At 40.2% G+C, this 14,440-nt stretch overlaps 1 protein-coding gene across 2 annotated transcripts in view; it reads right to left on the reverse strand.

The window, feature by feature from the left end:
• The window catches only part of LOC117560643 (partitioning defective 3 homolog), a gene marked incomplete at its 5' end in the record, with an annotated part of 131,533 nt that overhangs the window by 9,208 nt on the left and 107,885 nt on the right, over positions 1 to 14,440 (reverse strand). Inside the window, 2 exon segments of one of the 2 annotated variants that reach the window (XM_034237578.1) lie at positions 687 to 829; positions 12,915 to 13,038. In XM_034237578.1, the coding sequence (XP_034093469.1) occupies positions 687 to 829; positions 12,915 to 13,038 (267 nt within the window). 2 annotated transcript variants of the gene reach the window in all.

A 14,440-nucleotide genomic window follows, 5' to 3' on the forward strand; every position in this document is an offset into this window, starting at 1 on the left:
AGACACATGGATCCTGAGATTGAAGCTCAAGCCAGTAACGAGTGATTATTAACATTTTTAAGTATTCAGAAAAAATCCGATTTTTGAGAGAAAGTCAGATTTTTGTGAAAAAGTCAGAATTTTTAGAAAAAGTCAGAATTTTTAGAGAAAGTCAGAATTTTCAGATTTTCAGAAAAAGGCCAACATTTCGAGAAAAAACTCAGTATTTTGAACATTACACTCTTGTATATCAGCATGTGAAGGACACTGTTCAGGAACTAGTTGTACCAAATGCTCTGTATGTGATGACTACTTCCATTCTTGAGAGGATAATAAATACATGGATCTTTAATATTCAAGCTCAAGCTGGTGACGAGTGATTATTAACATTTTTTCAGGCAAGTATCCAAAAAAAAGTCCACATTTTGAGAAATTGTCTGAATTTTGAGAGAAAGTCAAACATTTTCAGATTTTTAGAGAAAGTCAGAAATTTTAGAGAAAGTCAGAATCTTTTGAAATTTTTAGAGAAAGTCAGAATTTTGAGATTTCAGAAAAAAGCCAACATTTCGAGAAAAAACTCAGTATTTTGTACATGACAGGATGTATGATTACCGACAAGACCCGATTGAAGCTCAAGCCCGTGACGAGTGATATTTTTCTAACAAAACACATGAAGCCTGTCTCGCTCTTGAGTCCGTCTTTCTTACCGTGGCAGGGAGCTGTACTGTCTCTGCGCCTGGGCGAACGAGTCTCTCTCCTCCTGTCTCTGCCTCTGCATCTGGACCTCCACGGACACCGAGTGGCGCCCCGGCTGGCTGTACCCGCCCTGCCCGTTACTGCTGGCGTTCGTCTGAAAACAGAAAGACAGCAGCTCCGTTAACTCTGATGTCACGTCCTGATCGTCATAGTATCATCTAACTCATTATTCCACACACTTAATGGAAATTATGTGCAATAAAATCAAAGGAAATGTGCACTGGGTGAACAAATGTGATATTATGTTATTCTTAATGCAGCATTGTGTTGCAATAGTGCTGTATTTAATCTACTTTCCCATTTGATGTATCTTAAGGATACTGACATCTATAGTACAATATCTCAACGTAGTTAAAAATAGGTAATTCTTAAAAGGGTTGAAAGCATAATCCCAAAACCTAACTTTGAACGGTTTTCACTGGAACTACTTTCTTCCTAAGAAGTAGTCCCAGTCCCAGAAGAAACGGTTTACAGTAAAGTCTGCGGGAAAGACATGTCTCTTGTGACTCGATGCAAGAATACAAATCTGTTTTCTTCGTCATTTGGCTGAACTGACCCTTTAATCACGGCCTTATTGTGGCTTTAAGAGCAACATCACCATCTGAAGTTATGGAACTATTTCGCCATCTTGTAGATAGTCCCATAACACTTGGTTTAATATAAATACATCCAAGTATAAACATTAGTTCTTTGGTCATTTGGGTGAAGACGACTGTTCTCTGGTAAAGCTGAAATGGCTGTGGGACAAGTGGAAGTTTTACACTCCCAGGGTTTTCAGAGTTAAATGAAACACTCCCAATGATGAACCGCCTGCAAGATAGATTTACACAAGTCAGATGTTAAGGAGCCAACTTGTGAAATCAGTGGTTTTATGTGAGTCAATCAGATCTATCTATTTGATGTCATTTGTCCTCCACATGTTTCAGACATTAACTATAAGCTGCACTTCAGAATATAAATAACCTCTAATAACGATTTGATAATAACAGAATCAATTCACATAATCATATATCCACATTTAAGAAAGAGCTGCGTTACATTAAAAAACCTCAAGTCAATTTTACTTTGATAAAGACAAGATTTAACAATTCAACATTTTCTCTATAATAGCTCTTAATAATTGTTTGACCGCTCCAGTCATGGTGATTTTCATCCTGTATTGTGCCTCAATAGAGAAGCGCAGTGACGCATCCTAAAACCCGGAAGTAAGTTAGCATTTTTACAACGTCCGGTTCCTTCGATAAAAAGCAATGCAATTTCTCCATAGGGTTTTGGAAAATAGCTCCAAATAAGGTCTGTGTTTGACACAAATTGAAGAGACAGATGTTTTTTTTGTTCTACGACATTAAATACATCAGCAGTGACCCCGCTGGTGATTTCTGAAGAGTTGACGTGTCTGAAAAACGATGGTTGTTACCGAGTGGCTGAATAGGACTACAGAAGTTGTCCAGGCCGTTGTACGTCATTACACCGAACACGTAAACACTCCTCTAAGTTAGTTTGCCCTGTTCTGCTTGAAAGCAAGTACCTGCCTCCTGCAAACTGTTCAAACACTTCAACTTGTACCATTTACAATCTGTATGTTTGAATACCGATCTTAAGTTGGCGTGACGTTGAAGCAGCGACCCTGCTGTAGTTCCTTGATAGCATAACGTTAGCATTTTGCTTCTTGCGACTAGATTTATGCTTCGAAAATTATAAAAGTAGGATAGACATGTGGATATTATCCGGCTGAACAAAACGTGATCCGTCTCTTAAATGTGTTTCAACCACAGACCTGATTTCCAGCTATTTTCCTAAATCCTATGGAGAAATTGCATTGCGTTTTTGACGAAGGAACCGGAAGGAGTTTACTTCCGGGTGTTAGGACGCGTCACTGCGGTTCTCTATTGAAGAAACTTGTGGTTATTTGATAAATACGTGCATTGAAGCGTTTAATCAAGATCCGATATGAGATTTTGGAGACATGTATTCAGTCGAACCAGGAAATTAAAACCGTATAAACAATCGTTTTAACGAAAAGCTTATCTCTGCCTACACATAATGCCTTATAGTCTTATATCACCATACTGATTATATTTTGTTTACTGTAAATTGGGATTTCAACATGTATATTTTCTACTTTTTGTATTGCTGTTTTATTTCTATTTTGAGGGTTAGGGTTATTTTAGAATTGTTTCTTTTTTCTACTCTTAATTTCTCTTATGTGCAATGCTTTGTTTTTATGCTGCTGCAACGCAAACATTTCCCGAATTGGAATCAATAAAGTACATCTTGTCTCATCTTACTGTGAAGTGGAGATTTGTTTCTGATTAACAAATGAATGTCTTGAATGTTGGACTTTCAGAAGTACGTATGAATGAACTATTGAAAAGGGTCACAGCTTTTAACCGAGTATACACGTCTATAAAATGAACACATGATCCCTCGTTTCAAATTGAAGGGCATGAAAATCACCACAACTGGAGTCATAGTTTCCACACAGTATAGCCCAATAAAAGTAGCAGCCGTCCCCGACACCAGATACCTCACAAAATCTTCCACTATCCCCCCTCCCAGTCCAAACCACAGACACTTACCAGCAGCCAGTGGGGCAGACACACCCTGAGCTCGTCTCCTCAGGTCAGTATGAAGGTGAGACAGAGAGACAGACAGACAGGCAGGGTTCATGCTGGAGACTCATAGCAGGGGGAGTGATGAGATGAGGTGGATATTAGTGGATGTTAATGAAGGAGACAACAACCTGTGAACAATGTGACAACCCTCCCCAACACAGCAATATAAAACACTTCCTGTACAGGCTGTATGGAAAACACCATATATTGTTATTTTTGTACATGTTTTTGATCTTAAGTGAATTACATACAATGGAATATCATAGACAGCCATTTTGGGTAAAGCATCTTGCCCAAGGACACTTCTACTGTATATGTTAATAGCAGGGGGGTTGGGCATTGAACCGTTGATCCTCTGATTGGTAGATGCATATTTACCGTCTGAGCAACAGTTGCAGGCGTTGAAATGTACATTTGTAAGTATCTGCAACCTTGTATTGATTTGAATGGTTGTGTTTTGACTGTATGTCCCACAAGCCATTCATCAAAACAGACAACACACAGACACTTGTATGTTCGTATTTCTACACTGTGAGGATTTATGAAAAGCATTCCCTTGCCCCCGAGGGTTTCACTATCTAGTTTGTACAATGTTTGCACAGCCATGTTTAAAAGCTAAATTGTGTATGTACTTTTAAATCCAGGCTGAAGACTTTTCTTTTTGTCGCTGCTTTTAATTGAACTATTCATATCTTAGACTGCACTGTAACTTTTATCCATGTATTTTTTCTTTTAATGTTTATTTCATTAGCTTTTCTTTTTAATGACTGATTTTAAATGCCATTTTCTTAATGTCACTTTGAATTGCCTTGTGTTGAAAAGTGCTATATAAATAAACTTGCCTTGCCTAACACATGTTCCTAATAACCACACTTATTGCCTGTTATTGGCCTCACTGTGGCTGCATCCTATATTTTACACCATCTCTTATCTCAGCGATCTCTGCTCAGATATTGGATACACTTTCAATCACTTACTCCTTAAAAGGCACTCATAGTGAAGCAGTTGGATTGACATATGGATAGAAATGGAAAGTCGTCGAAAAACCTTTGATAGTAGTTTAAATCTCGCCTACTTTCCTGCATCACACGTCGATATTGCAAACTGCCGGGATTGATAGAATGCCTGTTTTAAAAAAAGTTGGACGCTATCCAATGCCCACAAATTGGGAAGTTGAAAAGACATTGGAAAAGCTTTCTGACGCCGTTTAAACGGATTGATAACGGCCCGTCCACACAGCGGCGTGCGTTGAAGCTTCCAACGCTTCTGCCCATTCACTTTGAATGGGGTGACGTCACTTTTAGCAGAACTGCATTGTGGGAAGCGACGTGGAGCGTTGCTCGCTTCAAAAGTTGAGCAATGTTCAACTTTTGACGCCTCGGCAGAAGCGTCAGCCAATCGAATCATATGCCAGTACAAGCTCTAGCCAATCAAACCGCTGCTTGTGTGTCAGGGGCGGGAGATTCATGTGATTGGTTGTTGGTCGAGTTTCAGACACGCCCCCCGGTAAGCGTCAACGCACGCCGCTGTGTGGACGGGCCGTAACACTTTGTTTGAAGCATATTCACCGTCACTTACATTTCTATAATTGTATCAACCTGCCTTACCAAAGCCCTTAGACCAGGGGTGTCAAACTCAATTTTATCTCGGGCCACATTAGCATCATGGTTGCACTCAAAGAGGCAGTTTTGTATATAAGACTATATTAAAATACATATATAAAGATGTAATATATATAAAATAATATTGGATTATTATCGGATAGGATAATAACTTCATAATTACTTTATAATCACTACGTCTGAAAGCAGAAGTCTAGGGCAAATAATTGCAAGTCTCTTCAGTGAGAATGTCACAAAATGATTTCAAAAGAAAAGCCAAATTCTGGAAAAAAAGTCCCAACAAAAAAAAGGTGACATTTTGAAGAAAAAAGTAAAATTTTGAAGAAAAAAGTAAAATTGTGAAAAAAAAAGGCAGATTTTGAGAAAAAAATGAATATGTTGATGAAAAAGAGTCAAATTCTGAGAAACAAGTCAAATTCTGAGTTAAAATGTAGATGCATTGTGGGACATGTAGTTTATGGGCAACGTGCTTCTGTAAATCGGCATGTATAATAAACATATTATATTCTTTCAGAGCTCTTGTGGGGCCACATAAAATTAAGTCACGGGCCTGATTTGGCCCCCGGGCCTTGAGTTTGACACCCCTGCCTTATAATAAGGATAAGTCAAAACGTTGTCAAAATAAGAGTCCTATTGGATGGATAGATGTATAAAAAGAGAACACACACCTTCGATACACACTAATATCTCTCCCAGTAGCAGAGCACCACCTCAGGGTCCAGCACACACTTTACCACAACTCCTTCCGCTCCTCCAATGTTCATTAGCGGTGTGGGTGCAATAATTGTGTGCGGATCAGTTGTAGCACAAAGCCAATCTAATTACTTTTATGGCTGTGCACCGTATTGAGGTCCTGGTGGGAGCGCTGTGCACGTCTGTGGGAAGGCCATAAAACGATTAAGAGTGCTAAAGAGACATTCCCCTTTTAACCAAATGAAGCCGGGGCAATAATCTCTGGGCTTGATTGGCACTGCCTGGCTGCTCCGGGGACAATAAGGACAGGCTGGCAGACAACCAATAGGGAGGGGCGAGCCCGTGGGTAAATTACTGCCCCAATATCTTTTCACAAGTGTTGAATATTCCTAGGAAAATGGGATCTTCTGCCAGAACACGATGACTGTAGAGGAGAGAAATGCCCTTAAGGAATACAGATAATAGCAGCATTAAAATGTTGCAGTAAAATACAAGAGGCAATATTATGCCCTTTCTAAACCCCCAACATCAAGTGAATGAACTCCTCTACTCCCATAGTGGTATAAATGAGTGCAATAAAGCTGGAGCGCTGCAGCCGGAAAGCGTCCATCAGTCATCCTGATGGAATTAGACCGAGCTACCCACAATCCTCCACTGCTATGGAGGAAAAGGCAGAAGAGGGCTTCCTTTGAGAAAGTATAGATATTTCTGATGAATGTTTAATGTGGGTAATTGTGTTGGTTGAAAAACAGCTTGAAAATAGGGCTGCGACTCATTACTCATGAAGAAATTGTTAAAAATGAACTGCTGATTCATTCATCTTTGGGAAAATCCACAAATATTAAAGGTTTTTTGGGGGTTTTCGCTTCCCTGTAGTGTGTTATATAGGTTGTTGTGCATGTCATTGGTCTGCCAAGGCTAATATCCCAAAGTTCACACAGTAATAATGACATCACTATGTAACACGTGCTTCTATTGGCTAGCGCTCCAATACATTGTGCGTGATAGGCTAAGGGGTGGGATATCTCTAAGTGGTTGACCAATCACAACAGAGCCGGCCAGCTAACCAATCAGAGCAGACTGGGCTCTGGTTTCAAACAGAGGGTGAAAAGAGGTGCTGCAGCACAGGCAGTATGAGAACAATAAAGAGCTTTGTGAACATTAAAGCATGGAGACATGTAGAGACACTACATACTGATATACACCTGAACATCAGCAGGAGAGGACTCTTTAAAGTAGAGACACTACATACTGATATACACCTGAACATCAGCAGGAGAGGACTCTTTAAAGTAGAGACACTACATACTGATACACACCTGAACATCAGCAGGAGAGGACTCTTTAAAGTAGAGACACTACACACTGATATACACCTGAACATCAGCAGGAGAGGACTCTTTAAAGTAGAGACACTACATACTGATATACACCTGAACATCAGCAGGAGAGGACTCTTTAAAGTAGAGACACTACATACTGATATACACCCTGAACATCAGCAGGAGAGGACTCTTTAAAGTAGAGACAACTACATACTGATATACACCTGAACATCAGCAGGAGAGGACTCTTTAAAGTAGAGACACTACATACTGATATACACCTGAACACCAGCAGGAGAGAACTCTTTAAAGTAGAGACACTACATACTGATATACACCTGAACATCAGCAGGAGAGGACTCTTTAAAGTAGAGACACTACATACTGATATACACCTGAACATCAGCAGGAGAGGACTCTTTAAAAGTAGATACACTACATACTGATATACACCTGAACATCAGCAGGAGAGGACTCTTTAAAGTAGAGACACTACATACTGATTATACACCTGAACATCAGCAGGAGAGGACTCTTTAAAGTAGAGATACTACATACTGATATACACCTGAACATCAGCAGGAGAGGACTCTTTAAAGTAGAGACACTACATACTGATATACACCTGAACATCAGCAGGAGAGAACTCTTTAAAGTAGAGACACTACACACTGATATACACCTGAACATCAGCAGGAGAGGACTCTTTAAAGTAGAGACACTACACACTGATATACACCTGCACATCAGCAGGAGAGGACTCTTTAAAGTAGAGACACTACATACTGATATACACCTGAACATCAGCAGGAGAGGACTCTTTAAAGTAGAGACACTACATACTGATATACACCTGAACATCAGCAGGAGAGGACTCTTTAAAGTAGAGACACTACATACTGATATACACCTGAACATCAGCAGGAGAGGACTCTTTAAAGTAGAGACACTACATACTGATATACACCTACAACATCAGCAGGAGAGGACTCTTTAAAGTAGAGACACTACATACTGATATACACCTGAACATCAGCAGGAGAGGACTCTTTAAAGTAGAGACACTACATACTGATATACACCTGAACATCAGCAGGAGAGGACTCTTTAAAGTAGAGACACTACATACTGATATACACCTGAACATCAGCAGGAGAGGACTCTTTAAAGTAGAGACACTACATACTGATATACACCTGAACATCAGCAGGAGAGGACTCTTTAAAGTAGAGACACTACATACTGATATACACCTGAACATCAGCAGGAGAGGACTCTTTAAAGTAGAGACACTACATACTGATATACACCTGAACATCAGCAGGAGAGGACTCTTTAAAGTAGAGACACTACATACTGATATACACCTGAACATCAGCAGGAGAGGACTCTTTAAAGTAGAGATACTACATACTGATATACACCTGAACATCAGCAGGAGAGGACTCTTTAAAGTAGAGACACTACATACTGATATACACCTGAACATCAGCAGGAGAGGAACTCTTTAAAGTAGAGATACTACATACTGATATACACCTGAACATCAGCAGGAGAGGACTCTTTAAAGTAGAGACACTACACTACTGATATACACCTGCACATCAGCAGGAGAGGACTCTTTAAAGTAGAGAAACTACATACTGATATACACCTGAACATCAGCAGGAGAGGACTCTTTAAAGTAGAGACACTACATACTGATATACACCCTGAACATCAGCAGGAGAGGACTCTTTAAAGTAGAGACACTACATACTGATATACACCTGAACATCAGCAGGAGAGGACTCTTTAAAGTAGAGACACTACATACTGATATACACCTGAAAATGTGCAGAATATGGCCCCTTTAACATCTGAGAATCTCGATCCATGCTGATTTGTGGCTTGAAAATCCAATGATAATCAAAAACAATGTCCATTACTTGATTTTCAATTAAACTAAATTACTATTTGTAAAATTGTTACAGCTCTGAAATACATTTTATCCTCAATAAAACGACTATGTAATGTATTTGACATCTGCTTGTATCATTCAACCATTCTTCTGTGGTATAAAAGCAGCCTGCCGTCCCTCATAAGCAGCGCTCTCCTGGCAATGACTGTAAGTGGGGCAGTTGTAGGTGAATAATGAAAAGGACACGGGCTCCTTGAGGTTTGCAGCACATCACAGAGATGAAGCAACAGCATGTAATAAATGCATGGGGAAGGTAATTGAATTTCAAAGACACATTCTGCTGTTTTCCATATGGCCCACCAGTATGGCCGGGGCATGAGTCTAATAACGTGCAATTACCAGAGAGCCTGAGTGTGAGCTGCACTCTAAAGTAAAAGGGGATTTAGAGAGACTTCCAGAGGGTTCCTCACATGCAAACCAGCGTGAGGCACAGAGGAATCATGGGAAATCTCCTTTTATAGGAGTCGAACACTTACATATCATCAAGTAATCTATAGGATTACATATCAGGGAGTAAATACAAAAACATGTATTGGATATTGAGACTGTTTTGTATGTACTTTGGTAGAAAACATCAACATGTTAAGATGAAATGCTTAGTCTAATTTGCAGACTTGTTTGCTTATTCTTTGATTGGAAAGCTTTTAATTTAAATCATATTGTTGTTGGAAAACATTTGACATATTAACGATTTGTTTTTGTGGAAACAAGATTATAATCCTAAAACAAATAAATACATATATCAGGCAGGGTTTCCGCTAGGATTTTTTCTCGCCGGTCAAATGAATTTATTTTACCGGATACATTTGAAACTTACCGGTCACATTCCAATAATAATAATAAGAGTTATGTGGCAGAGTAAAAAGTTTACATTAACTTTGAATAATCTCTCTGCAGAAGTGTGTGAGTGCACGCCCTTCACACACTCAGACCTTTACTGCACTAACGCAACTGTTACATTTGTGTCATTGTCTCTCTCTGTGTGTGTGTGTGTGTGTGTGTGCTACTTCAGCCCCCTCCTGCTGTGTGTTTGTTTATTTCTCTGAGGGAAGAGTTGGAGGAGAGAGAGGATAGAGAGATAGAGAGAGAGAGAGAGCGAGAGAGAGCGAAGCGAGAGAGAGAGGAGAGAGAGAGCGCGAGAGCGCGAGAGAATACGGATATAGCGAGAGAGAGAGAGATATAGAGAGCTAGAGTGCGATATAGATAGCGACTAGAGAGAGATAGAGAGCGCTATAGAGCTATCGCATATAATCTCTCGATGCTATCTCTAGCTCTATCCCCTACGATCTATCTCTCTCTCTCTCTCTCTCTCTCTCTTCTCTCTCTCTCTCTCGACAGCCCGTCAGTTTCTCATGCAGCACGCTAAACAGTGGGCGGGGCTTCAGGTGATCATGCAGAGCTGCGTGTCTCTGTCTCACTCAGCAGCTGATCTGATCTCTCTCGCGTCCGGTTATACTTCACTCGCGTTTATGTCCATATCGATCAGATCCAGCTCTCCTGATCGGCCTTTATAGAGAGCACCGATCAAACTATTAACAGTGAATATCGGCCGATAATGACCGGTGGCCGATCTATCGGAGCCTCCCTAATTATTACCAGACATTTTGACCGGCAGGTTTTGAATTTACCGGTTTTTAATACATTTTACCAGCTGATATCAGGGTATAAGCAGGAGTCCTGAAGTCACATGTAAGACCTTTTAAGACCTTGTTTAAGACCCTTTCCATACATTTTAAGACCTCATCGCCACTTGGAGTTTTAACCGGTTACCTTGGCGACACACTTTACCTCACATTGACTATATACAGTATTGATTGTCCTTCCTCCTTATCTTCCAACCATTTGGACGCAGACTTGCATTTCCCCATAACGATGTTGCTTAGCAACCGGCGTAAACGGACCTTCGCTCGCTATCAAGCAGTGAGCGTGCGATGTCCTGTTCAGATGACGTCAAACCCAACGGGATGCCATCAATAAACTACACAGAATCACACTACACACCTACGCAATGATTACATTCAGGCAGACTGTAGAATACAACCTCTTTGGACCATTTATATACTTATTGAAAACAAGCTACAAAATGGAATACCTTGGAAAATGCCGTTTAATACTTTTTAATAGCCTTCATTTTCGCTAAATTGATTTATCAACTTTTAATACTTTTGAAGACCCCGCGGACACCCTGTAAATATGTTCTATGTGCAATAATGGAACATTTATAAAATATAGTCAAATATCTCGTTAAAAGAATACAAAAAGTGCGTATTTCTTACTTCCCCTTTTCCAACAAGGTACACCAAATCAAACAAGAGCAGTGAAAATAATGGCTCAAACCAATAAACGAGCAAAAGTGTATGAATGTAACATATGTCGAACTAGAATGCATGCAGTAGGACGCTGAACAACTGGTTTTCAGGGATTTCCACACATGTATGTGAGCTTTTTCATTCAATAATGAGCCCTGACATGTTTAAAGCTCTTTGGTCTACAGAGGAGTCGCTAACTCTCACAGTGTGGGTTTCTTAGCACTGAGCGTTCATGGGAAAAAGCGACAGTATGTGCGGCATTGATGTAAACAAACATAATGCTGCAGTGTTGTTGAGTTCTCTAATTGAGAGCACGCTTGGTTGATGAGAGACAAAAGCAAGAGGACGACCTGCGCTCTTCTTTCCCACACTATTTTTACACAATGCCAGCTGGAATGTGTGTGTGGAGCCCATTAAAACGCATCACTCTGGTTTCATACTGCCCAATGCGAAACAAAAATACATTTTTATTGGGTTCATCACCTTTAAAAGAAAGGCCAGAGCACAGATGATTTGATTCGTGAGCTCTCACTTTATCATTTCATTTATAAATCGTAGGATCAAATTCTCCCATTGCACACCAAAGCTACAGTGGGGACCATTTTGTGTGGATACAGAGATATACAAAAACACAAGGGTGATCAAAATGACCTTGTATAGAGAAAACAAAAACACAAGGACAATTCATAAGAGACGACATACATGCTGTCTAGTTTTGGACAACACACATTTCTGCCGTTGTCACCAGAGTGTATGAGTCATAGCAATATGTATTGTGACATAATGTGTTTGTGTGTGAAATCAACAAAAATATGTGTTGTCCCAAACTAGATGAAGACAGGTGGTGAAAATGACTCATAATTATGTGTAAAACAATAATATAATACAAAATTACACAGAGATGCTACCAGTTGGAAAAATGTCATAAAAACTGTCTTTAAGGTTTAAAAATTGATCGTTCATCATCATTTGTTATTCAAAAACATGCTGTAAAACCAAGTACACTTGAGCTGGGTGCAAGGAAGCAGGGAGAGAAAAAATAAATACTGAAAAGCGATTTCATCACCCCCAAAAAACGTTGAAGGCATTCAGGTTTTGTTCGCTTGTAATTACCCCCTGTTGCTTCAGAATGCACTAATTATGCCTCTTCTTAGGCTGTGAATTAAATAGTAAAATGTACCTAAATGTGTAAAAAGGCACAGTTAAAACAAAGGGTTTACACATGAGACCCCCCCATGCACAGAAACTATGTGACGACACACCCCACAGGAGTCCATGAGTTGCTGTGTGGATGACGGACATACAGAAACAACGACGATGGATGAGTAGAGGTGGGTGTGACGGGGGTTAGTGAGGTGTGCAAACTCCTGCATGCAGGGGGTGGGGGGTATTAGCATTAGCACAATTAGCCATGAAGGCCGATGGAGGTTAACCCTATAGTGGGGATAGGGTGATTTCATCAGTCTTGTTCATGGCTGGTAGTAGTAGTGTTGTTAGTGACGTTTAGCACCATACTCCAGAAATGTTTGGTTGGAGGCATTGGAGGTAACACGTGCAGTCTTGGTCTGGAAGAGGTGGTTTTTCTTGAGTTTTACAGTCCAGCCATTTTCCTGGGCTGGGATTGGACTGGATTTGGTCTTTTTTCAGACACTCACCCAGGGCTGCTCGAAGCTGTAGGTCCTCCTGCGGTCGTCCGGGTCGTCGGGCACAGTCTGCGCCTGCTGGAACTCCTGCCGCAGCCGCTGTATCCGGTCGTGGTTGCTGGGGGCTAGCCGGCTACTGGGAAAAGAGAAAGGGGGGGGGGTTTAGGATTGATTAGCGTGAGAGGCTCCATTGTGAACAAGTGACCTGGTTCCATCAGCGGAAATGGCCTACAGCAGGTGTGGCCAAACTACGGCCCGGGGGCCAAATGCGGCTCGTGGTCCATTTTTAAACGGCCCTCAGCTAATTCGAAAAGTATGATGAAATATGGCCCACAAAAATAAACTTATATTACAAAGTATTCATGTTTTAAAAGGCCCACTTTTCAAATAAATTCAGTCGATTCAAGTTGGAAACATTTTCAAACAAATCTTAGTTGATACAAATAAGCTCAATGACTTAATTACATAACAAGCTTGAACTATAACCTTCATATTTCCTCTTTTTATAAGCAATATGTTTTAAGGAATGGAGCTGCCAACTAAATAAATGAAACCCTGTGAAGTGGGCTGCATTTTCACTATCTACTGAACAAAGACTAGTGGTGAATGGTGAGCAGTACCACAACATCTACACTACCCACCCCCCCCCACCCTCGCGGCCTCATATAATTCAACTACCGTCCTGCTTTTGTTTGTTTCAGCCCTGCAGTGCTTACATCAAACAATGCTGCCGTGTTACTCTCATGGTACACTGAACATACTGAACATATAGCTGGGCACCAGAGATGGCAAAAGTACACACATCCTTTACTCAAGTAGAGGTACAGATACTCGTGTTTAAAAATACTCTGGTGAAAGTAGAAGTACTGATTAACTTCTTTACTCAAGTCAAAGTAAAGAGGCTTTGAAATGTACTTCAGTAAAAAGTACCCATAACTAGCAGCTGCTTTAAAGAGTACCTGACCTCCCTTTATATTAATAGAACAATAATGTCCTTGTTAGCTAATGAATGTTTCCATGCTGAACAACGGCAACATGACAACGTTTCCATTGGTCCCTCTTTAGAGAAGACCAGGAAATGATGGATACACGGATCGTGTTCAAATCAATAGGCACGCAATGACTCTAAATAATAATGATCACGCATCAAACACACATTCAGACTAAAGGAACCAGCTGTTTGGGAAATGAGAGAAGTAGAAAGTACAAGTATTTGAGTTCAACATGTAAGAAGTAGAAAGTACAGGTATTTGTGTTCAACATGTAAGAAGTAGAAAGTACAGGTATTTGAGTTCAACATGTAAGAAGTAGAAAGTACAGGTATTTGAGTTCAACATGTAAGAAGTAGAAAGTACAGGTATTTGTGTTCAACATGTAAGAAGTAGAAAGTACAGGTATTTGAGTTCAACATGTAAGAAGTAGAAAGTACAGGTATTTGTGTTCAACATGTAAGAAGTAGAAAGTACAGGTATTTGTGTTCAACATGTAAGAAGTAGAAAGTACAGGTATTTGAGTTCAACATGTAAGAAGTAGAAAGT

This window comes from Gymnodraco acuticeps, unplaced genomic scaffold (genome assembly GCF_902827175.1).
Source record: "Gymnodraco acuticeps unplaced genomic scaffold, fGymAcu1.1, whole genome shotgun sequence".
NCBI classification, from domain to species: domain Eukaryota; kingdom Metazoa; phylum Chordata; class Actinopteri; order Perciformes; family Bathydraconidae; genus Gymnodraco; species Gymnodraco acuticeps.